The 26,649-nt window shown below is 35.8% G+C and overlaps 1 protein-coding gene across 6 annotated transcripts in view; it reads right to left on the bottom strand.

Annotated features, from left to right (window-relative positions):
• Positions 1 to 26,649, bottom strand: part of IFT88 (intraflagellar transport 88) — a 135,547-nt gene that overhangs the window by 102,414 nt on the left and 6,484 nt on the right. For 4 of the 6 annotated variants that reach the window (XM_005601085.4, XM_014731953.3, XM_070239449.1 and 1 more), the window contains 8 exons: positions 21,220 to 21,315; positions 17,282 to 17,344; positions 8,062 to 8,118; positions 6,865 to 6,918; positions 6,174 to 6,237; positions 5,341 to 5,410; positions 1,761 to 1,851; positions 444 to 548 (listed from right to left, as the gene is read on the bottom strand). In XM_005601085.4, coding sequence (XP_005601142.2) covers positions 444 to 548; positions 1,761 to 1,851; positions 5,341 to 5,410; positions 6,174 to 6,237; positions 6,865 to 6,918; positions 8,062 to 8,118; positions 17,282 to 17,344; positions 21,220 to 21,309 — 594 coding nt within the window. In that variant the 5' untranslated portion in view covers positions 21,310 to 21,315. The remainder of the gene's footprint in view (positions 1 to 443; positions 549 to 1,760; positions 1,852 to 5,340; positions 5,411 to 6,173; positions 6,238 to 6,864; positions 6,919 to 8,061; positions 8,119 to 17,281; positions 17,345 to 21,219; positions 21,316 to 26,649) is intronic. The other 2 variants (XM_070239447.1, XM_070239448.1) reach the window with 1 other exon arrangement.

Below are 26,649 nucleotides of genomic sequence, written 5' to 3'. Positions count from 1 at the left end.
GTGTCTTTCAAGAAGTAAGAAAATTTTGTTAGAAATTAGTTAGCTTTTTTTCCCCCTACCCTCACAGAAAACTGCTTTATTTGCCTAGTGTGAAGTTCTTGAAAATCACAGACGAGAAAGTCCACATTAGAATCTCATTAAAGTAACCACACAGAACAGAGCATAAATATTAGCAATCTTCAAGAAATAAGAGTCACTGGATGGTGGGTTTGTGAGTACTTAGTAAGTGATTAAAAACAACTTAACTAAATAAAACAAAAAACAAAAAAACTTTGCACGGACCAAAGAAGAGAGTGTCTCATGAACTCAAGATTATTATTAATCTAATTCTGGGCACCTGAGGTCCAATGAGATTTAAAAAATAAACGAAAAAAGAAAAAAGACTTCTGGAATCTACAAATCCTAGCCAAAACAATTTTAGCCAACAGCAATTTCATACTTACTGAATAAGTTAAATCCAAATTGATATTTTCTGGAGTTGTAACTTGTTCTCGTTGTCTCACCAAGACTCTTTCTTTTCTTCCTGCATCTTTTGCCTTTTCTAAGGCCTGAAATCAAGTTTATACTTGGTAAACTCCTTGAGCATTAATTATGAGCACGTTATGCATTTGGGAGCTATCTGCATGATGCTTGGTTGGACACGTTATCCACCCTTGGATTCCTAGGATGCCCTGCAGGACTCTTACCATCAACTCCCCTTGAACACAAAAGAGCCCAGAGTATTTGTTTAAACTGGAGCTCACCATCATAAAAACCTCATGTGTTTTCCTGGGAAAGGAGAGAAAGTACAAGGAAGAAACTGTCCAGTATATTGCCCCAAGTCAAGTTTCTTCATCACCAGACCTTCCACCACCTTTTAGGACTGACCATACCTATTTACTTCTTTTTTCCTTGTAACTCCTGAATCTTTAGGTATTTTAATTCCTTTTCGTGAGACAGAAACCTGATGGATTTGTTTGGTTTCTGGGATGCTCAAAATACAGACAAGTCAAAGGATAACTGCTACACTGTCTTACAACTGATGCTTAGTTTGGTCTCACATCCTACTCAGGATGCCAAGAACCTTTTGTTATTTCCACTGAGAAACTAATCAGTTTTACAGACTGATTAATTCAACATGGGATTTTTTTTTAGGACAAGATAAAAAAGCGCCAGTTCTATGAGATATAAAAGTAGCTTTTTATACTGAATAATTCATTCTAATGGTATTCATTAATCTGACAATTATGTCACAGAAATTATATTCATATGGTATGACAAAGTAACATGAACAAAGAAAATTAAGAAAAAAGATTTAATAATAATAATAACAAAACAGAGTTGGATTCCTAAAAAGCAAACCACGACTCTACAGTTTACTTAAGAAAATATATTTTAGGGTAGTGAGGCTTAAATAAGAAAACAGCCCTTGGTACTGTGTGGATCAAGGAAGCTATGCCTCTCAGCAGGCTCTGAGTCTCATCCATAGCCCACCAGGCTGCACAATTCAATCAACCACGACATTAGAATCTTCTTCCCTACTGAAACGTCCAACATCAAACAGTGTAAAAGCAGCCAAATGTTTTGACATCAGAGCTTATGAAGCACAGTTACAATTGCAGGTTCTCAAAATAATTGCTTCAGTGAAAACATATGGCCAGTCAATAGCAAAACAAAAATATTTAACTATACATATGCTTGTAAGTATGCATATATTAAGGCAGACACACACATATAACACACACTTCATAACCTTGAATTCTATTAGTTTATGAACTTACCAGTTTTAAGTCTCCACAACCGTTGGCAACACAGCTTTCTTCTACCAACTCATTTACTTTCTTCTCTAATTGTCTAATCTTTTCTTCTGGGCTATTAAAGAAAAAAAGTAAGTGTACTTTGAATCATTCAACCACTAATAATTATACCAAAATCTAATTTACTTTTAGCATCACCCATTACGTGCTTTTAAACCTTAAGAATAGGTCACAGATAAGATAAATGTATAAAAGCCATTAAAGAGCAAACGTACTACTGTTTTTAATAATTACATTAAATAATTGTTCATAATAATAGTAAACATACCTAAAATTTATTTAGCCCAAGTATCATTTAATACTGATCTAAATGCTTTACCTTAATTATGGCATTTAATCCTCATAATAACAACTGATACAAGTGCTATCATTATTCTCATTTTACTGATAGGGAAACAGGTTTAGGAAGTGAAGGATTATGCTCGAGATTATTCAGCTAGTAAGGTACAGAGCCAGGATCTAAATCCCAGTCAGGTAGCTCTAGGATCCACACTGTTATATTATCATCCCCAAAAGAAGGCAGATCGTTTTTCAGATCCTATGGCAAAGGAAAACTTTATCCTATGGTTAGGAAAACTGAAGTCCCTCCAAAAAGAGATAAGACATTATTATTTACTACCAGATAGGTACTCTGGAGAAGATTCCTAACAAGACAAAGAAGTTTAAAAATCCTGATTCCATTAGTAACAAATGGAGTATTCCCAAATCAGTCTCATTTCAAAAGTAACACTGATGTTGTTTTGTTACCACATTCTTCCAGCAAAATACCACAGTACTCTGAATGTACATTGGTGCCTAAATAAAATTTTACTACAAACGTATCAGAATACACAGTTCTCTTAATTCTCTATAAATGGATTTTTAAAAATACTTTTATTTAATTTTTAAAAATTTTTTATTTTTCCTTATTCTCCCCAAAGCCCCCCAGTACATAGTTGTATATTTTAGTTGTGGGTCCTTCTAGTTATGGCATGTGGGATGCCGCCTCAGCATGGCCTGATGAGCGGTGCCATGTCCGTGCCCAGGATCCGAACTGGTGAAACCCTGGGCCACTGAAGCAGAGGGCAGAAACCTAACCACTTGGCCATGGGGATGGCCTCTATAAATGGATTTTTTAAAAGAATACAGGAATAAATTTAATAGTATAGATTTGTCTATAGAATCATATTCTTTGGTGGAACCTGACTACCAATTTAGTCAGATGGGATACAAATTTTATTAGCTTATAAAAATCCACAAAATTCTAACTGAGCAATGAGCATAATAATAGATGGTAGTTTTATAAAGGTTACAACGAAGTACAGAATTCTGTTTTCTAGTTATCTGAAACACTCTAATAAATGTCTTTAAATGTTGCTTACAGATTGTTATTATTAAACCTAAAATATAAAATTTTAAAGATAAAAATCTGTAAGAAAACTCTATGAAGATACTCAAAGTAACTATCTTGTCCCTACCAAATGCCAGAAAAATGAACTCTATATGAAAACACTGTTGGATACCTACCTATCCTTCTTCCTTGCATGCAAAATCTAAGATAGTCAAGAGTCTCATTCTCTTGCCAAATGTTTGGTTCAGTCATAGGATTGTGAAGCATTTCTGGCCAATGAGGAAAGAAGACACACCTGCTCGGGGTAGAAGGTACCTGGAAAGATTTTCTTGACTTTTTAAAAGCAATCGAGGAGAGGGGCCGGCCCAGTGGTGCAGCGGTTAAGTGCATACATTCTGCTTTGGCGGCCTGGGGTTCACCAGGACATGGCACTGCTTGGCATGCCATGCTGTGGTAGGCGTCCCACATATAAAGTAGAGGAAGATGGGCATGGATGTTAGCTCAGGGCCAGTCTTCCCCAAAAATAAATAAATACATAAATAAATAAATAAATAAATAAAAAGTAAAATAAAAGGGACCTAGGTAAGCTGCCGGTGGAGCAGTGGTTAAGTTGACGTGCTCCGCTTTGGCAGCCTGGGAGCCTGGGGTTCACTGGTTCAAATCCTGGGTGCAGACCTACACCCTGCTCATCAAGCCATGCTGTGACAATACCACATACAAAATAGAGGAAGACTGGCACAGATGTTCGCTCAGGGCCAATCTTCCTCACCAAAAAAATTAAAAATAAATAAAAATAAAAGGGACCTAAGACTGAGAACTTTCTGACTCTAGGTTTTATCAACTACTTAGAGGTTTTGAACTCTCATGGCTCCCTTGGGAGCATAAGGATGGGGCAGCTTTCGAGAAAAACCAAGAGAATCAAAGAGAAGCTGAACCAGGGATGATGTTACTGAGCAGTTAAATTAACCATCCCTAGAACAGCCCTTCCTTCAGATTTCCCATTATATAATATAATAAATGTTCTTGTTGTGTGTCTGTTTTTCTGATGAGTCTTGTGTTGTTAGCAAGTGAAATGATCCTAAATGACATAATATTTAAGTAAAATAACATACTTTTATTAGCAAACATGCTGCCATTAACTAGGATACAAAGTAATCCGATTTTCTATAGAAGTTCCTTGTTGGCAAAAAAGGGAAACTATGTAATTTATACAACAGCCCAAATACTGGGTTTTAAGAATTACAATTTTAAAAACATCTATTATATAGAAGCAAAATAAAACATACTGGTTAATAGCATAAGCTCTGGAAGAGACAACCTGGGTCAAATCTTAGTCCTGCCATTTATTGTGTTACCAAGATCTCCGTGCTTTACTTTCTCTCGCTATGAACTAATGATAAAAACAGCTCAGTCTTCATTTATTTACAGCACTTGCATAGTGCTTGGCACACAGTGAGTACTTGGAAACACTGGCTTCTATTACTATTTGTAAAATGTGTACATCAGTGGTACTCAGGTATCAGTACATGTATACAGCTGAATTTATACCACAGCTTTTTGGCTACTCTGTAGCCACTTGCACAAAAGTAAGTTAATTCTATAAAAAAATTAAATTTCTCAATATTTTTCTTTTTAAAGATTTTATTTTTTTCCTTTTTTTCCCCAAAGTCCCCTGGTATATAGTTGTGTATTTTTAGTTGTGGGTCCTTCTAGTTGTGGCATGTGGGACGCCGCCTCAACATGGCCTGATGAGCAGTGCCATGTCCACACCCAGGACTCAAACCGGTGAAACCCTGGGCCATCAAAGCAGAGCGTGTGAACCTAACCACTCGGGCATGGGGTCGGCCCCCCTCAATATTGATAAGATAACTAACCTTTTATTTGTTCTCTTAAATCTTTTCTTTGAAATGTCCTTTTAAAATAAGCACATCTTACTCCATTTACAATCCCATTTGGCCTTCAAGAGAATACTGGTGCTCATAAAAATTAGACATATCTTCAAGCCAAATAATATTATAATAAAACTTTACAGAACACACATAGCTGTTTTTCTTAGACTTGATTCTTTTGCTAGTTTCAAGAACTAAGGATGATGTTTTGATTACTATCCTGCTGACACAAACTTTTAAAATACTTAAGAATTATATATTTGTAAAATAAAAATACAAAACATGCAACAACAACAACAAAACAACAGCCTCAGGACTTGCATACCTATCTTCGTTTTTGGCTTCCAGAGGAGGAGCAGGGCCTCTTGACTGACCAAGGGGGTCAAACGCAGAGCCTGAGACACAATTCAAGAGTGCGCATTTAATTTGCGATGCAGCATAATTGAAGAAAAATGAAACATTGCACAACTTACTTAATTTACCTATTTATAAAATGGCTTAGATTCCTTATTTATAAAATGGGAAGGACATTTATTATATCTAGACAAAAATTTCATATATCAAGAAATTAGTAAGATTTTTAACATACATAAATCTATGTAAACAAAACTCATGTGTTAACATGTAAAAACAAAAATGAGATACTGTCTACTAGTATTTACTTCCTCCCACGGTAATCTATCCCTATTATGAACTCTAAATTATCAATCACGTCAGTAATAACCTGGTACTGGCTTTTTAATTTTCCTCATTGGTTTAATAAACATTAATTTTTGTCATAATTTTATTTTAAAACTATTATATGTAAAATTTACATATATGTAATTTACATATATGTAAACTTATATATGTAAATATTATTTTCACCTTTAATTTTTTAAATTGAGCCATAATTACATAAAATAAAATGCACACATTTTTAATGTACAAGTCAGTACATTTTGAGAGATTGCATGCCCGTACAACTATCACCCCAACTGAGATGCAGATCATTTTCATCACCCCTTTCCTTTCTTAATGTACCTAAAATAATGGCACATCTTATAATCAATGGCATGTTAGATTTTATTTTAACTGGTAATAATATTTACACATACAAAAACAGTAAAAAGATGAAAAGATCTGAAAGAAATTACTAGTAATGATAACATAACAAACCTCTCAAAGCTGCTTTCGTAAAACCAGCTGCTCTCACTGCTGTCATAGGTCTAGCAACTCCATCCTTAAAAGAATAAGAATCATTTAAAAAGTGTTCTTAAATAACATCTACCTCTTATTTACAGTTCTGTACATGACACATATCTTAATACAGCTCTAATTTTTAGCGCTTATTTTTAATCACTATCTGCTTATTCCTTACTTCTGCCTCCTCCTATGTCAATCCTGTCTCTACTTTCCCTTTCCCCTATAAAATTTCAGTTCCTTGATCTAACTGGGCTTACTGTCAGTTTGAAAAAAAAAACTAATGGATTTTTATATATAGCTTGTTAGCTAGCTGATTTCCTACTTTCCGTTGGTCTCCTATGTGCCTACGAGAGAACCCACAGAAATTTCTGTAAATGATAGCACAGGAAAAATGGGCCCCAGAGTACACCACACAAGCAAAGTGTCAGCCCCATGTCCACTACTCAATGGGATTTCATTTGAGACCCGAGTAAACAAATCCAAAGAGACTCTGCCTCCAAATATTTAGAACAATCCAACCTGTAGCCCATGACTTAAAGAATCAGGGTCATTATGTAAGTAATATGTTCAACGTTTTAAGATAATATAATAAAGAAAAAAAAACTTTGGTAATATTCGAAGTCACAAGAGAGAGCCAAGATGAACAACCCCATGACAGAGATACCTGAAGAGTCCCTGTCATTGGTCTTCCCATTGATGATGCCAGGGATGTCTTGGACTAGTAAACAGAAAACTAAGTTAAAATGATTCTAAAAAACATCTACATTTAATTTTATAAACCAAGTTACAAAAGTTTTCTTCAAAACTTTTTTTCTTCATTCTACTGGCAAGTAAACCTAACATAATTGTTTCCATTTATCCCCTCAGCATATACGATCAAACTATAAAACTCTAAAAGAGGTGTCAGCAAACCACAACCCTCAGCCTTTGTAAATAAAGTCGTATTGAAACACAGCCACATCTCATTTGTCTGCACACTGTCTCCGGCTGACTGCACTGCAAATGCAGGGTTGGGCAGCTGCAGCAGGGACTATCTGACCTGCAATCCCTAAACTGTCTGGCCCTTCACAGAAAAAGTCTGCTGTCTCCTATTCTGAAACATCACCAAAAATCAAACCCATGAGTAGTACACGCTTGGGCTGATTAATAACAGCATGTTTCACAAGACACACAGTTAGATTACATATGAGGCTACTTTCTTCATTCACATGTGGGGTGAGCATGAAGGCAAGTGCCCTGGACCTCCAGGTTCTGAAACCATTTTTCCGACCCCTAAGAAATATGATCATAAGGACTAGAAAAAGCTATTCTACTTCATTCTTCCATCTTTCTCCCATTCTTCTATTATTTCATGTAAGTTAAAACATCCAAATTTGAGCAAAGTTTAGAAGATTTTCCTCTATGGATTTTTATATAGCATCTTTCCTCCAATGATCTCAAATAAAAGACCCAAATACATGCCTCTGAAATTTTTCTTAAATTTTATTTTTTCATGTATTAGTTAGTAACTTTTAAAATTATACACATTGTTACATTTATATAACATATAACTTCACACAAAATATATGAATGGAATACACATGAGACTTGGTTATATTATACAGAAAATGAAAAGAAGTCAATTAACAAACACGAGGTTTACCAATAAAGGGGTAATATTTTCTGATATATTTACAATCAAAATGACTAGAATATTCAAAGTTATTAATCAAATTACACTTTTATAATGTTCATAACTACCCAAAATAGAAAATATATCTGGGTCATGGACTGAAAGACAGCCAAAGTTATGCAGAATTGCCTAAAGTGAACTCATGTATGAGAAAAAGCATCTTAATATCTTCAGCTTAAGAAAACCTACCCCATATCCAGTAGCTACAGGTCTAGTAACTGCTGTGCTTGGTATTTTAGCAGTTATCTTGGGGAGGAAAAAAAACATAGTTAATAGAATCCAGATTAAGCTATATAATAGAAAAGTAGAAAAGAAATAGAAAAGAGAGACATATTTATATAATATTTAGGATAATTTCTTTTACATTACCCTAAATATTAAGGAGCTCAGATATTTTAAGTATTGAGAAAAGGATTTATTCTATAATTAATTTTAAAGTAGAAAAGGGACTTCAGAATGACCTGAGATGCCAATAAGAAAGATTAGCTTTTCATGGTTGCATCTATCCTTCATTACGCGTATTTATTACTGCCATCCACTAGGATCTGGAGTCAGAGAATCTGGGTTTGAATCTCAGTGTGCCCTCTACTAGCTGTGTTTATTTTATCTCTTTGACCCTAAATTTTCTCATCTTTGAAATAAGGATACAAAGTATGCTGATCACATATTTGTAGTTGGAATCAAACAGGACCATGTAGATGAAAATGTCCTAAACATGTTAGTTATTAGGCATATTTGTTTGAAATATTTAATTAAAACATCATTAGTAGAAGAGTTCTACTTCTGGCTATGATAGACTACTATTTTAAACAACTTTATCACTAAGAACCACTAAAAAAGCTAGGGACAAAATTATTTTTGTAAAAACTCAGTCTGGTCACATGAGAGAACCATGCAGGCAGTGAAGAATTACAAGGTCTCAAGATAAGGAAAAGGGAAGGCTAGAGAGGTGAGCCTGCATTTGGGCCTGCTTTTCTCCTAGAGGCATCTGTTAATCCCAAAGGCATGGCTGAGAAGCTGAACATAGCTTTTTACAGACTCACAGGTCTTAAGAGAGAAACACTGGAGTTGGGGACCTGCCAAGGTGGCAGCACTGGTAATCCCCCAGGCTTTGGATTGTGATCTCAAAAGGCTACACTCTAAGACTGAAAAGTAAAGTAGAGGTATACCAGTCCTCATAAGGACTGAAGTCCAATTTACAATCAACTCAAACTCAACTGGATCAAGGTGGTCCAGGATTCCCAGTGCCTCTAGGGCCACAAGCAAAAGTAAATTCTCTCTAGTAAAAGATGAAATCACCTAGAGCTGTGCTATCCAATAGAACTTTTCTGCAGCTGCCCTGTCTGATAAGATAGCTGCTAGCCACATGTGGCTGCTGAGCATTTGAAATGTGGCTGGTGTAACAAGGACCTGAATATTCAAATTTTATTTAATTTTAAATAATTTAAATGTAAATACCTACATGTGATTAGTGGTTATCATACTGGACAGCAGAGAGATATAGCCTTAAATTATCCCTAAAATTTTTCATTTACAATGTCTAGCTTTCAATAAAAAACAACCAGACAAATAGGAGGCAAGACTACCTAACCAAAAGCCAAAAGAAATAAAAGAATGGAAAGAAACCCAGAAGGGGATAACACAATGGAAATATCAGACACCGACTTTAACATAACTATGCTTAATATGTTCAATGAATTAAAAGACAAGATTGACAGTTTCAGCAGAGAACTGGAGACTATAAAAAAGGAATAGAAATGTTAGAAGTAAAAAATCGTTGAAGATAAGGCAAAATTTGGCATTGTCCAAGACGTAGTAAAATACTAATATATATACTACATTCTAATAAGTTAAAGACGAGTATCGTAATCTTTAGGAAAACATTAAAAAATAGCTAAAGAATGTAAACTCCCAAGATAACAGTGGGAGTAAATGGAATAATAAAAACAATCAAACGAAAGAAGGCAAGAATAAACAGAAAATGAAACATAAAAGAGGCAGGAATAAGCAAAAAGCAAATAGTAAGACAATAAAGGTAGACCAAATCAGTAATTTCATTAAACGTAAATGGACTAAAATACTTCACTAAAAGAATAAGGTTATCAGACCGTATTTAAAAAACGGAACTCAATTACATGCTGTTAATAAGAAACACATCTTAAATATATGGATATGGAAAAGTAAGTAAAAAGATGGGAAAGACATATCACACAAACACTAGACAGAAGAGAGCTTGAATAGCTCTATCAATATACTAACATCTGACAAAATAGACAAACTATTACTAGAGATATAAGGACATTTCATAACAATGAAAAGCTCAATTTACCATGAAAATGTAACAATTTTAAATATTTTTGCTCCAAATATATAAAGCAAAAATCTAAAAAAAAGAAATAAACCCACAATCATAGTGTAAAATTTGACCATAACTGTCTCATTAATAATAGAACTAGTAGGCCCCCCAAAAAAGATAAGTAAAAATATCAAACACTTGAACAAAACCATAACAAAGTTGACCTAAGTGACAAATAACAGGTCTTAGAAAAAGCTAAAAAGAAAGGATATAGATCTCAGCAATTTTTTCCATGAAAACAAACACAAGGAAAGAGACCATCATTCTTTTTAACTACTTACTAATGACTTAATCTGTTTCTTTTGGGTCTTTTTATTCTTAGCATTGGATTGCTCTCTTCAGAAAGACTGGATCCTACACTGTCTCTTCTTTCATTCACCTTACACTCTCACCCGCAATGCCTTTCCTCTCATATCTCAAGGTCAGTCTTTTTTTTTTTTTTAAGGAGATTTTTTTTTTTTTTTTAAAGATTTTATTTTTTCCTTTTTCTCCCAAAGCCCCCCAGTACATAGTTGTGTATTCTTCGTTGTGGGTTCCTCTAGTTGTGGCATGTGGGACGCTGCCTCAGCGTGGTCTGACGAGCAGTGCCATGTCTGCGCCCAGGATTCGAACTGACGAAACACTGGGCCGCCTGCAGCGGAGCGCGCGAACTTAACCACTCGGCCACGGGGCCAGCCCCATCAAGGTCAGTCTTAACTGCACACATCATTTAACATTTAACTGTAAATTTATCTTCTAAGGCAGCCTCTTCTGATTGTTCTAACTAGTGATAAATAACCTCTCTTTGTGGTCCCATACCAATTTACACTCTTTTGTATGACAATATTACATGACGCTTTATAATATCTGTGTCCATTTTATTTTCCTTCCTAAGATTAGAAGGTCCTTTGGAGCTAGCTAGAATTTTATCCCTCTTAAGTGAGCCTTGTACCTTTCATATAAAAGCTATACAATTTTTCCCCATTTAATATAAGTAGGGTGTGATGAAAATATCATTCAACAGGGGGCCAAGAGACCTAAGCTCTATCCCAGTACAGACAGCTGTGAGACTTCTGGCCTCTCGTGGCTTCAGTTCCCTCATCTGTAAAATGAGGATCTCTGAAGTCACTTCTAAAGATCACTGAAGGGCCAGCCTGGTGAAACTTTATCACCTGATGTCTGATAACTCAAATCACTGTTAACTCAAACTGTTCACTTATTTACTAAGTCATGCAATAAAGATTTATGAAGCACCAACAGTAGTCAAAGAAAAGAACAATGAATAAAACAGTCTGCCTCTTCAAAAAGCTTATAGTCTAGTCATTAGCCTAGCAGAAGAACTCAACCTAGGATTTTTCTTTCCATAATAAAGGTAACCTTAAAATTCAAAAATGGGTTGTGGAACGTGTAGTCAAGAATTAACTTTACCTAAAGAGAGTCTGGCTTTGCCCTTGGCTACTAGGAGGTGATCTCTAAGCCCCGGAAGTGTTCTGCCTGATATATTTTTGTTTGTCCAGGGGCTTTGGCCACCAGGTAATCTAACAACATGATTTATAATGTGAGCTTTGGGACACATAATATCAGTTCCAACTTCCAGAGGTACCAGCCCAAACCTCCATGAGGTGCTGGCGACTAAGGGTCAGCCATGCAGACAATACGTGATGGAGCTCCAGTGAAAACTCTAGATACCAAAGTCATAGGTGGGCTTCTCTGGCTGGCAACCCTCTCTAAGTATTGTCATCACATAATTGCCAAGAGGAGTTAATGCTATCCAGGAATCCACAGGGAAAGGACAACCAGAAGTTACACATTTGGACCCCCCCCCAACTCTGCCCTATATGTGTTTTCCTTTGGTGGCTTTTAACCTGTATCCTTCCCTTGTAATGAACCATTGAGTGTAATTGCTTTCAGTGAGATCTGTGAGCCCTTTCAGAGTATTGAACCTGAAGGTGGTTTGGGGAACCCCCTGAACTTGCAGTTGGTGTCAGAAGTGATGACAGTCTTGTGGAGAACTATGTCCTCTAACTGTTTAGTTGGCTAAACTCATTGCAGGGAACCACACTAAATTAACTTATATAAATGTGCTGGGCAAACTACTCACAAGATCCTTTCCATCTTAAGTGCTTTAATACTGATGATTTATTTTTGCTAAATACCATGTACAGCAGGGAGGAAAGGGAGAAAGTGACAAAGTGAGGGAAGGACAGGAGGACATTTCATCCAAAGCAGAGGAGTTGCTTATATCAGAGTTTCTCAACATTGGCACCATTGACCTTTTGCTGAAAAATTCTTTATTGAGGGGGTGGGGGCTGTCCTGTGCATTCTATAATGTTTAGATTCACCCAAGTTGTGACAACCAAAAATATCTCCAGGCTAAAGATCCCCTGCGGCGAGTGTCGGGGAGGACTGAGAACCACTGTTATACAGTAGTGGGCACCTGTGGAGAGGCAGTTTTAAAAACAGAACATTAGGAATAGACTTGCAGTACCTAGTACTAACCTTGTTTATTTTCAACTACAAAAGAAGCTTGGCATATTTCATGCACTGTGGAAGGCAGATGTTCATGCTTTGCATGACATATACAAAAATTTATTTATTTTTCATTGACGTCACATTGGTTTATAACATTACATAGATTTCAGCTGTACATCATCATATTTCAACTTCTGTATAGACCACCTCGTATTCACCACCAAAAGTCTAGTTGCCATCCATCACTGTAAGTGCATCCTTTTACCCCTTTTGCCCTCCTCTCACTCCCCTTTCCCTAGGGTAACCACCAATCTATTCTTTGTATCTATATGTGTTTGTTTGTTGTTGTTGTTGTTTAATCTTCCACATGTGTGAAATCATATGGTATTTGGCTTTCTCTGACTGACTGACTTCACTTAGTATAATACTTTCAAGGTCCATCCAGGCTGTTGCAAATGGTAAGTTTTCATCTTTTTTATGGCTGAGTAGTATTCCATTGATCTATTCTTGATCTATTCATCCACTGATGGGCACGTAGGTTGCTTCCAAGTCTTGGCTATTGTGAATAATGCCACAATGAACATAGGCGTGTATTTACCTTTTAAAATTAGTGTTTTCATGTTCTTTGGATAAATACCCAGGAATGGAATAGGCAGATCATATGGTAGTTCTATATTTCATTTTTTGAGGAATCTCCATATTGTTTTCCAGTACATGACATAAACAAAAATTTTAACAATACTGAGAAAAATCACTCTATCAATTTATTTACTGGTGGAAGATGAATTAATGAAGGGTCATTAATCAAGGAAGGAGTAATTTGTAAATTAAGCCCCAACATTTTGAAGTATCAATATTTATGTAACTTTAAAATTAGAAATATTTTTTTAAACAATAGTACTTTAGATAAATATATTCCAATGCTTTACATAAATGATATTTATATTCTCGAAAAAATAAAAAAATCCTCTTATCTAAAATACTTTAAAATTCATTTACTGGATATACTAAAAACTACAAAATATTGCTGAAAGAAATTAAGGAAGACACAAATAAATGGAAAGATATCCATGTTCATGGATTGGAAAATGTAATACTGCTAAGATGCCCATACTACCTAAGGCAATCTACAGATTCAGTGCAATCCTTACCAAAATCCCAATGGCATTTTTTTAAGAAATAGAAAAATTCATCCTAAATTTTATTTGGAATCTCAAGGGACTCGGAATAGCCAAAACAACTCTGAAAATGAAGAACAAAATTGGGGGACTCACATTTCTTGATTTCAAAACTTATTACAAAGCTACAGTAATCAAAACATTGTGGTACTGGCATAAAGACAGATTAAATAGACCAACAGACTAGAATAAAGAACACAGAAAAAACTCTCGTGTATATGGTCAAATGACCTTCATCGAGGGTGCCAAGACCACACAATGGGGAAAGGTCAGTCTCTCCAACAAATGGTGCTGGGAAAACTAGATATCCACATGCAAAAAAAATGAAGTTAGATCCTTATCTTATACTCAAAATGGATTAAAGGTCCAAACCTAAAATCTAAAACTATAAAACTCTTAGAAGAAAACAGAGAGGAAAAGTTTCATGACACTGGACTTAGCAGTGATTCTTGGATGTGACACCAAAAGCCCAGGCAACAAAAGGAAAAATTGACAAATGGGACTACATCAAACTTAAAAACTTTTGTGCATAAATCAACATAAGGGCATAATCAACAGAGTGAAAACGCAACCTATGGAATGGGAGAAAATATTTGCAAATCATATATCTGATAAGGGGTTAAAATCCAGAATTTATAAAGAACACCTACAACTCAACAAAAAAAAAATCAAATAATCCAGTTAAAAAATGGGCAAAGAACTTTAATAGACATTTCTTCAAAGATGATATACAAATGGCCGACAAGTGTGTGAAAAGATACTCAATGTCACTAATCATCAGAGAAATGCAAATCAAAACCACAATGAGAATCACTTCATACCAATTAAAATTGCTACTACCAAAAAAAAAAAAAGAAAATAACAAGTGCGCTAGTGAGGATACAGAGAAACTTGAACTCTTGTGCATCCTTAGTGAGATTGTAAAATGGTACAATCACTATAAAAACAGTATGGAGAACTCGCTGTTTGCAGACGACATGATCTTCTATATAGAAAACCCCAAAGAAACCATAGGAAAACTATTAGAAATAATCAACAGCTACAGTAAAGTAGCAGGGTATAAAATCAACATACATAAATCAGTAGCATTTCTATACTCTAACAACGAACTAACAGAAAAAGAACTCAAGAACTCAATCCCATTCACAATCGCAACAAAAAAGAATAAAATACCTTGGGGTAAATTTAACCAAGGAAGTGAAAGACCTATACAACAAAAACTACAAGACTTTCCTGAAAGAAACTGATGACGACATAAAGAGATGGAAAGACATTCCATGCACATGGATTGGAACAATAAACATAGCTAAAATGTCCATACTACTACCTAAAGCAATCTACAGATTCAACGCTATCTCGATCAGAATCCCAATGACATTCTTTACAGAAGTAGAACAAAGAATCCTAAAATTCATATAGGGCAAGAAAAGACCCAGAATTGCTAAAGCAATCCTGAGAAAAAAGAACAAAGCTGGAGGCATCTCAATCCCTGACCTCAAAGCATACTACAAAGCTACAGTAATCAAAACAGCATGGTACTGGTACAAAAACAGGTCCACAGATCAATGGAACAGAATTGAAAGCCCAGAGATAAAACAACACATCTATGGACAACTAATCTTGACAAAGGAGCTGAGGGCCTACAATGGAGAAAAGAAAGTCTCTTCAACAAATGATGCTGGGAAAACTGGAAAGCCATTCTTTTTCACCATTCACCAAAATAGACTCAAAATGGATCAAAGACCTAAAGATTAGACCTGAAACAATAAGTCTTCAAGAAGAGAATATAGGCAGTACACTCTTCGACATCAGTATCAAAAGGATCTTTTCGGACACCATAACTCCTCAGTTGAGGGAAACCATAGAAAGAATAAACAAATGGGACTTCATCAGACTAAAGAGCTTCTTCAAGGCAAGGGAAAACAGGATGGAAACAAAAACCAACCCACTAGTTGGGAAAAAAATTTATAAGTTATTTATCTGACAAAGGGTTAATCTCCATAATATACAAACAACTCACACAGCTCAACAACAAAAAATCAAACAACCTGATCAAAAAATGGGCAGGGGACATGAACAGACATTTCTCCAAAGAAGATATACGATGGCCAATAGACACATGAAAAGATGCTCATCATCACTAATCATCAGGGAAATGCAAATCAAAACTACACTAAGATGTCACCTTATACCGGTTAGAATGGCAAAGATATCCAAAACAAAAAGTGAGAAATGTTGGAGAGGTTGTGGAGAAAAAGGAACCCTCATACACTGTTGGTGGGAATGCAAACTGGTGCAGCCACTATGGAAAACAGTATGGAGATTTCCCAAAAAATTAAAAATAGAAATACCTTATGACCCAACCATCCCACTACTTGGTATCTATCCAAAGAACTTGAAATCAGCAATTCCAAAAGTCCCAAGCACCCCTATGTTCATCGCAGCATTATTTACAATAGCTAAGATGTGGAAGCAACCTAAGTGCCCATCAAATGATGACTGGATAAAGAAGATACGGTATATATATACAATGGAATACTACTCAGCCGTAAAAAAGGATAAAATTGCTCCATTTACAACAACATGGATAGACCGTGAGGGTATTATGTTAAGTGAAATAAGCCAGATAGAGAAAGATGAACTCTGTATGACTCCACTCATAGGTGGAAGTTAAACATATAGACAAAGAGAACTGATTGGTGGTTACCAGAGGAAAGGGGGGGTGGGGGGAGAGCACAAAGGGTGAAGTGGTGCACCTACAACATGACTAACAATAATGTATAACTGAAATTTCACAAAGTTGTAAACTATCACAATCTTAATAAAAAGTTTAAAGAAAAAAAAAACAGTATGGAGGTTCCTCAAAAAATTAAAAATAGAAATACCACAGGATGCAGCAATCCCACTTCTGGGTCCAAAGAATTGAAAACCAGGTCTTGAAGAGATATTTGCATACCCATGTTCATAGTAGCACTGTTCACAACAGCCAAGAGGTGGAAGCAACCCAAAGGTCATGAAACAAAATGTGACATACGCATCCTACGGAATATTATTCAGCCTTAAAAAGGAAGGAAATCCTGTCACGTGCTACAACATGGATGAACCTTGAGAACATTATCCTAAGTGAAATAAACCAGTCACAAAAAAAAAAAAATACTGTATGATTCCACTTACATGAGGTATCTAAATTAGTCAAATTCATAGAGACAGAAAGTAGAAGGGTGGCTGCCAGGGGCTGGAGGGAGGGGAGTGGGGATTCGCTGTTTAATGGGTACAGAGTTTCAGTTTGGGAAGATGAAAAAGTTCCGAAGATCTGTTTCACAACGAGAATATATTTAACACTAAGTGAAGGATACATTTAAAAATGGTTAAGATGGTAAATTTTATGTTGTGTTTTTTACCACAATAAAAAAATTTCACTTACTGGAGGTCTTCTACCATGGCTAGTTCTCACAGCTTGCTGAAAAGCTGTGTCATTCTCCAATTCCTAAAATAAAAAGGCAAATTTAACATTCAACAAGAAGTGAGAATTTTTTTTAAATGTTTAACCTCTCCTGTTTGGTATTCATGATCCTCTATAACTCATCTTACCCCATCTGTTGATTTCCAGGTCGGGGGCTCAAGGACTCCTGTCCTCAAATATACCCCCTTCACACTATCCAAAATATCAAGGCTCCTCCCTCCCCTAGGAAGAAGAGTACTGACAATGTCAGTCAATTTGTAGGACATTAGCCACTGTTTAAATGGGCACTATATTATGCCTGGTTAAAAGATCAAGTACACAAGGATATGGCCTTTCTTCTGTTTCTGTCTTCCAAGCAGCTAGAGCAGTAAGAACAAAGAAGCAAATCTCTTTCTCTCTCTCTCCTTCTTTCTGTCCATTCTCTCTCCCTCTCCTCTCTTCTTCCATATGCTGGGACCATGACTACTAGCCCTACCTGAGAAAGCCTTAGCACAGAAAAGGCCATATGTTCTCTAAGCAACGGGCAAACACTTTTCCTCTCACTGGAGAGGTAAAATCTGAGATTCAGACTGGAGCTAACCTAGGCAAACTGAGGGCTCCACAGAGCCTAGCCTACAATGCCATTTGGAACCAAAGCCTCGGTTGAAATAAAATGTTATTATGCTTTGCTGATGCCTGACCTGTACTCATATTCTCCCTCAGGAAATCTAAGGAAAGTAACATCAGTCAAGGGCAAGATACAAGTGTTCCTGGGTTTCCTGGACAAATGTCATTTTTAAAAAGACTCTCGGGGCAGCCCGGTGGTGCAGCGGTTAAGTGCGCACGTTTCGCTTTGCTGGCCCGGGGTTTGCTGGTTCGGATCCCTGATGCGGGCATGGCATCGCTTGTCAAGCCATGCTGTGGCAGGCATCCCACGTATAAAATGGAGGAAGATGGGCACGGATGTTAGCTCAGGGCCAATCTTCCTGAGCAAAAAGAGGAGGATTGGCAGCAGATGTTAGCTCCGGGCTAATCTTCCTCAAAAAATAAATTAATTAAATAAATAAAAAGACTCTCTCAAAAGGACTCAGTCTTACCAACCACCAATCTAACCAGCCTTTATTTCTTACTCCTTCACCAACACAAACTCTGGCTCTAACCCCTCATAAATGTTATGCGCAATTCTCATACTCGACTCTGATTTATTTCAGTCTACTTCCCACAAAAATATACTTACTGATTATTAAAAAATAAGTACAAACAATAGATAAGAGTCAATATCAATTAACTTTTGAAACTGCAAAGTAAAATGTTTATATAACCAGGATGTTAATAACTGCACTTTAAACATTTTATTATGTACAAATGTTCTTCTTTAATTTGTGTGTGTGTGTGTGAGAGGAAGATTGGTCCTGAACTAACATCTGTTGCCAATCTTCCTCTTTTTTGCTGAGGAAGATTGTTGCTGAGCTAACATTTGTGCCAATCTTCCTCTATTTCATGTGAGATGCTGCCACAGCATGGCTTGACAAGCTGTGTTAGGTCCACGCCCACAATCCAAACCTGCGAACCTTGGGCCACCAAAGTGGAGTGCACAAATTTAACCACTACGCCACTGGGCCAGCCCCAATCTTATTTAATTTTTACTTTAAATAATCTTTATAACCTTCCATATCAACTACATAAAATTAAATAAGTACACAATCTCAGCCATAGAAACTAGGCAATTTTCATATGAAATATAAAGCCAAAGGCAACTTTCAGCATAATTAATTATACTACTTTGGCAGATGTTTTAGGAAAAGGAAATCCTCCAATATTCCTAAACTATTAGCAAAATTTGATTAACCAGCTCAATGAATTCTAACAAACTAAAAATTGTCAACAAATTCTCCAATTACAAATACCAAACTAACACCTTTTGTAATTTTTTCTTTGTTCATAATTTAACAATTTGCCTAATCTATGCAACATCTTAGCAACTTTTCAAGTAATTCAGTTATATATTAAACTTTTTATTATTCCAATTAATTACGATAAAAGAAACCATGGGCAAACCAAATATCATTTTTATTTTACTGTATAACTTATTTTTGCATCTGATACTTTGAATGTTCACTTCAAATTAAATATGAAGCCACACTATGATGACCTGAGGGGTTAGGAAGTTTCTCTGGTGCTTTAAAAATGATCATATTCATGATCTATTAATTTCACTTCCGGGACTCTGTCCAAGGAAGTGTTTGAACAAAATACCTAAAGTTATTTATGCATAAAATTGTTCATTACATTGTTATTATTTACAACATCAGAAAACTGGATGTAAATATCCTATGTTTGGAAAATAGTTATAATCAACTGTATACCTTCAGTATTATGCACTCACTAAAATTGCATTTGTTTAAATTTTTAGTATCGTGAAACTTTGCTTATGAAGTAGTTAATGTAAAAAAAGCAAACAGAAAAGTATATGGTAGTTCAATTCCAAACCCGCTAAAAGAAAACTGTAGGTATGCATGAAGGCAAGACAGCAACAAAATGTCAACAGTAGTTAATCCTGTGTGATGGGATTATGGGTAATTTTTTCAACAATGAGCATGTATATTCTTTATATACATAACTTTTATAACTAGGAGAAGGGGGACATTTCAATGGTTTTCATAATTTATACTAACTTAGGAAAATGCTTACGTTTTAATACAAATTTTTTAAAAGGGGTCTATATAATCATATTTGTGTGTGCGCGCACGCACGTTTTTGTATACAGGGAGGGAAACACCTGTGTATATTAAAGACAAGGGAACACAACAAAACATCAGGTGATAATATCTAATAAAGTGGATCTTTGAGTGACAGGATTTATGTCATTTTGTTTCTACAATGATCAGCATCTCCTAGATTTTTTTTCATGTAGAATCAGTGAATGGTATCTGGTTTCTTTCCTTGTTTTCTTTATAGGTCTCAAACTCACAGACTACCATTTTTCTCCAGAGAAAAAAACAATTCAAAAATGACTAAAAGTTATATGAAAAACTCTAGAATAGTATGAGATTTCCTAAATTAGTTTAAAGTGATATAAATGCCAATATTTGATTCTTATATACTAGCAAGTAAATTAATGCTCATAAGCCTCATCTTTACTTTTTTTCACACATGCATTCAAGATGAGTTTATAAAGAGGTTTTTTTTCTTGTTTGTTTTACAATTCAGAAACTATAACTCTCACAATGATGTAAAAAGACTTAAAATATTCAATTTGGTAACAATTTCATCTTTTAAATTACTATACCACTAAATATTACACAGATATAGATTTGTCGACATAACTGGATAATTATAAAAGAGAAAAAGCAGGTTACAAAACAGTACACACAGTGTGATACCATTTTATCCAAAAACATACAGATACATGTGTATATACATAGGTAATGTTTGGCACTATCAGTTAATTAACAGTTATATCTGGGTGGTAACAGTTTCTATGATTTTAATTTTCTTTATACTTATTTCTATTTCATAATTTTTCTATAAAATACTTATACAATTTGAAAGAAGAAAAATAACTCTACACATTTCAAATTTAGAGCACTGAAATAACAAAACTGACTTTAGGTACTTCAAGTGATGTAAGTGTTTCAACTTACACATTCAGATAACTAGTGCTGAAGAACGCAAGTCTATAATTGATACTTATTTGTTGCCATAACTTTTCTCATGATTTTCCCTTCTGTTGCTATTATTATCATTGGTAGAAGTTAGTAGAGTCTTCAGTAGCAGCACTTTTCTAGGCTTTTAATCAGCTTACTTAATTTAAAGCATAATAAAGCAGAATCCTCAAATCCAAAGTTTTCATGAACCAGCTTTACCACAAAGGCAAACATAAAAAACAATGAGATTTTATTTATTTATTTATTTTTTACCTCAGTATCATAGGTTGGATTGTAGTCATTATATCCAGAATAAAGATCATCTTCATCTGTCTCTGGGGCCAGGTGTACATTTTGCATCATTTGTACCTATGAAAAATTGGCAGTGTAAATATGTTCTTGAGATGAGAAATAATTCTTAATTGAAATAAAGTATAACTAAACCTTTCTGGTCAAATTTTCTCTACATATTTTTATGGCTTAAAATTTTTTTCGTGACAAATTCTCAAAAATAGGTGTCAAAATATTCACTCATTGCCCTCATTTCACATTTATTCCACACCTACTACCTTCAAGGACAGTGACAGGCACTAGAGCGGGTTACAGTTGTAGCCGCCCCTGACACAGGAAGGGTTAATAATCACTGGAAAAAGCTTGCCAACAAACTGTGACCCGGAGGTGAGAAGGCCAGTTAGCCAATGAGGGGTAAGACCTTCAGGGGGAGGCAACCTAAGACAGGCATCGGCTGCCAGGGGGCACAGATGGAGACACGATATCGGGAGCAGGAGGGGCCGTTGCCTAGGAGGCCTTGCATGCTCCAAGAGAAAGTATACGAGCACAGCAATAACATGATAATATCAAAACGGAGGCCAAGGGAGGGCTCCTTGAGAAATCACTAAGAATTCTTGGCATTCGCTAATTACTTCATCCAGAACACCTGTGTATGTTTAACAGATGTAAGCTATGTATATATTGAAATGCTGGTTATAATAAACTCAGAGTGGCCATCAGCCCTCTCCGCATCTATCCTGACGTGTAGATTGGATTGTGACACCAACAACAGTTGATTGTACTGATTTTCAAGGAACGTAGCGTCAAGTGCAGAAAAAAGGTATGTAATAGTCAATTACAATGCAAGGCAGAAAGCACTACACACCCATCGGAATGGCTAAATTAAACAGACCAACACCATAAAATGTCAGCAAGGATATGGAAAAACTGGAATCACATATATTGTTCATAATAGTGTTAAATGGTACAATTTTGGGAAAAAGTCAGGCAGTTTCACAAAACTGACATGTATCGTATGACCCAGGAATTCAACTCCAAACTATTTACCGAAGAGAAATGAAAACATATGTCTACAAAAAGATTTGTGTAAGAATGGTTTTGGAGCTTTATTTATAATAGCCAAAAACTAGAAGCAGACTAGGTGCCCATCAATAGAATGGATAAGCAAAATGCAGCATATTTATGCACTGAAGTACTATTGGGCAATAAAAAAATAATGCATTGATGACACATATAACAACATGGAAGAGTCTCAATTATGCTGAGTGAAAGAAGTCCCATACAAAAACATTATGTATTGTTTCATTGATCTGAAGTTCTAGAACAGGCAAAACTATGGTAGAAACAATCAGAACAGTGGTTGCTTCTTAGGGGCTAAGGGTAGGGAATGAATGGAGAAGGGAATGATGGGATTTTTCTGGGGTGATAAATGTTCTGTATCTTGATAGCAGTTTAGGTTACACAGGAGTATGCATGCAAAAATTCAGCAAACACATATCAGCGATATCTGCTTTTCATTATTTGTAAATTTCTTCTTGAAAGAAAAAACTGTAAGCAAAAATGAACTTTAATTAATATGCATACTTAACTATTTCAAGTAAAGCTGAGTATCTGTAATTCAGTTTCAAATGTACAAAAATAAGATGGATAAATGGATATGTGGTAAAGCAAGCACAGAAGAATGTTAATGGTAGAATCTATGTAGCAGGTATGATGTTCACTGTAAAATTCTTTAAACTCTGCTATACATTTGAAAACTTTCATAATAAAATGTTGAGACAAAATGCAAGACAGAATAAAACAGATGTCAAAGAAAGTAAAGCAGAAGCATGGAAGAAACGTAATTATTGATTCCACACACTGTAAATGTAATAGTTACTAGAGAATCTGAGACGAATTCCCGGAAGAAGAATCAATCAAATTCAGTCAATATTTTTAGGCAACTAGGGAGGAGGTGGGGGCAGCTAGTTACTTAAGAAATGCAGTATTGAACTACTTTGTCCATCTTAAAATACATATTTTCTTTAAAGCTTGTACAATTTTAAGCATGCCAGTAAATTCTTACAAACATTTCAGCTTAATCTTATTACTCAGTACATTGCCAAATATATGTGGCCGATACCAAGCAAGGGCTCGATCTGCTTGCCACAAGACAAAAGGCAATCAGTTAAGAAGCAAGGTGGTAGAGAGAAAGAATTTTATTAAGTGATGAGCTAGCTGATCAGAAGATGGCAGACTATGGTCCTTAAAAAAAACGTCTTAAAGGGGAACTGATTTGGAAACAACTCATATAGGCAAACAGGGTTCAGGAATGTCAGGTGATGGATGACCAGAGACCAGTGGATGCCTCTCCATAGACAAAAAGTTTTGGATCTGCTGAATGTGACATTCCTGAGGAATCTAATAAAACATCAGGTACTTCCTTACCTGGGACAGAAAGAACAGCTTTGGGCAGAGGACGTAAGTTTTCTGCTAACAAGTTATTCTTTCTACCGGTTACTGATTATCCTTGCCTATGTGCAGTTCTAAGCATTTTTCCAAAGCACATTGTGAGAATAAGACGGGGAAAGGGAGCATGTGGCCTTAGGGGCTGAAGTTTTAAGGGTCCTCTGTATGGCTGCCACTAACTTTCATATTTCTTTATGCATCACATGTGCTAACTCAAGGCGGCTCTATGTGTTGCATGCGGTGGATTTTTAATCTGTGACATCTAAAGTTTACAATTAGTCATTTTAGCTTCCCAGTGCTGCTGCGAGATGCTTAGTCAGGCCGGGGGGAGGACTGTCAGCAAGCTACTCTCTTATCAGCTATTGTCCTGCTATTCTGCAAAGCAAGCTTAGAAAATTTGATTACTTTATTTCTACGTCAACCTTGTGGGTACAGGCATGGTTTCATCCTAATCCAGGGAAATTTTAACTCCTTCATCCTTGGTTTCAATGGCTATTCATAACCTTTAAAAAATTATTTTTACATAAAATAACTTTTTGAGATATAATTCACATACCATAAAATTTACCATTTTACCAAACAGAAATACTGGAAATGAAGAACACAATAGAGGAGATTTAAAAAAATCTAGATGCACTGAACAGTAGGGCCGATGATATGGAGGAAAGAATTAGCAATTTGGAAGATGGGAATATAGAAATGCTGCAGGCAGAGGAGGAGAGAGAAGTAAGACTAAAAAGAAATGAAGAAACTCTCCGAGAATTATCAGACACAATTAGAAGATGCAACATAAGGATTATAGGTATACCAGAGGGAGAAGAGAAGGAGAAAGGGGCAGAAAGCCTATTCAAAGAAATAATGGCTGAGAACTTCCCAAATCTGGTGAGAGAGATGGATCTTCAGGTGACAGAAGCCAATAGATCTCCAAACTTTATCAATGCAAGAAGACCAACCCCACGGCATATAGTAGTGAAGCTAGCAAAAGTCAACGACAAGGAGAGAATACTAAGGACAGCCAGGCAGAAGAAACTAACCCACAAAGGAACCCCCATCAGGCTATCAGCAGATTTCTCAGCAGAAACTTTACAGGCTAGAAGAGAGTGGAATGATATATTCAAAAATCTGAAGGACAAAAACCTACAGCCGAGAATTCTCTACCCAGCGAAAATATCCTTCAAATACGATGGAGAAATAAAAACTTTCCCAGATAAACAAAAATTAAGGGAGTTCATTGCCACAAAACCTCCTCTTCAGGAAATCCTCAGGAAAACCCTCATTCCTGAAAAATCCAAAAAAGGAAAGGGGCTACAAAACCAAGAGCAGAGGAGATAAGTAGTAGGACAACAACAGAGAGTAGCAGCTCTTCATCAGAACAGATTAAACCATGGGACGAGAAACAAAGGAAATTGAAGAAAACCGGAAAACAAGACACAAAATGGTAGTGGTAGGCCCCCACATCTCAATAATCACTCTAAATGTAAATGGATTGAACTCCCCAATCAAAAGACAAAGAGTGGCAGGATGGATCAAAGAACAAGACCCAACAATATGCTGCCTCCAGGAAACACACCTCAGCCCCAAAGACAAACACAGACTCAGAGTGAAGGGATGGAGAACAATACTCCAAGCTAATAATGAACAAAAGAAAGCAGGTGTCGCTATACTAATATCAGACAACGTAGACTTCAAAGCAAAACAGATAAAGAAAGACAAAGAGGGACAGTATATAATGATAAAAGGGACGCTCCACCAAGAAGACATAACACTTATAAATATATACACACCCAACACAGGAGCACCAAAATTTGTAAAGCAACTCTTAACAGAACTAAAAGAAGACATCAACAACAATACAATAATAGTAGGGGACCTCAACACACCATTAACACCAATGGACAGAACATCCAGACAGAAAATCAACAAGGAAATAATAGAATTAAATGAAAAATTAGACCAGATGGACTTAATAGATATATATAGAACACTTCATCCAAAAACAGCAGGTTACACATTCTTCTCAAGTACACATGGAACATTCTCAAGGATTGACCATATTTTGGGAAACAAAGCAAGCATCAATAAATACAAGAGAGTTGAAATAATATCAAGCATCTTTTCTGATCATAATGCTATGAAACTAGAAATCAACTACAAGAAAAAAGCAGAGAAAGGTGCAAAAATGTGGAGACTAAACAACACGCTTCTGAACAAACAATGGATTATTGAAGAAATTAAAGAAGAAATCAAATATTATCTGGAGACAAATGAAAATGAGAACACGACATACCAAATCATTTGGGATGCAGCAAAAGCAGTCCTAAGAGGGAAATTCATCGCAATACAGGCTCACCTCACTAAACAAGAAAAAGCTCACATAAGCAACCTCAAACGACACCTAACAGAACTAGAAAAAGAAGAACAAAGAAAACCCAGAGTCAGTAGAAGGAGGGAAATAATAAAAATAAGAGCAGAAATAAACGATATTGAAACAAAAAAGACAGTAGAAAGGATCAATGAAACAAAGAGTTGGTTCTTTGAAAAAATTAACAAAATCGACAAACCTTTAGCCAGACTCACCAAGAAAAGAAGAGAGAAATCTCAAATAAATAAAATTAGGAATGAGAGAGGAGAAATCACAACAGATACCAATGAAATACAAGGGATCATAAGAGAATACTATGAAAAACTATATGCCAACAAATTGAACAACCTAGAAGAAATGGACAACTTCCTAGACTCCTACAACCTCCCCAAACTGAATCAGGAAGAAATGGAGAATCTGAATAGGCCAATCACAAGTAAGGAAATAGAAACGGTAATCAAAAACCTCCCCAAAAATAAGAGTCCAGGACCAGACGGCTTCTCTGGAGAATTCTACCAAACATTCAAAGAAGACTTAATACCTATTCTTCTCAAACTATTCCAGAAAATTGAGGAAGATGGAGTACTCCCTAACACATTCTA

The sequence above is a fragment of the Equus caballus genome, chromosome 17, assembly GCF_041296265.1.
Source record: "Equus caballus isolate H_3958 breed thoroughbred chromosome 17, TB-T2T, whole genome shotgun sequence".
NCBI lineage: Eukaryota > Metazoa > Chordata > Mammalia > Perissodactyla > Equidae > Equus > Equus caballus.
Note: the sequence above shows the minus strand (reverse complement) of the source record. Positions and strands in the feature narration are given on the sequence as shown.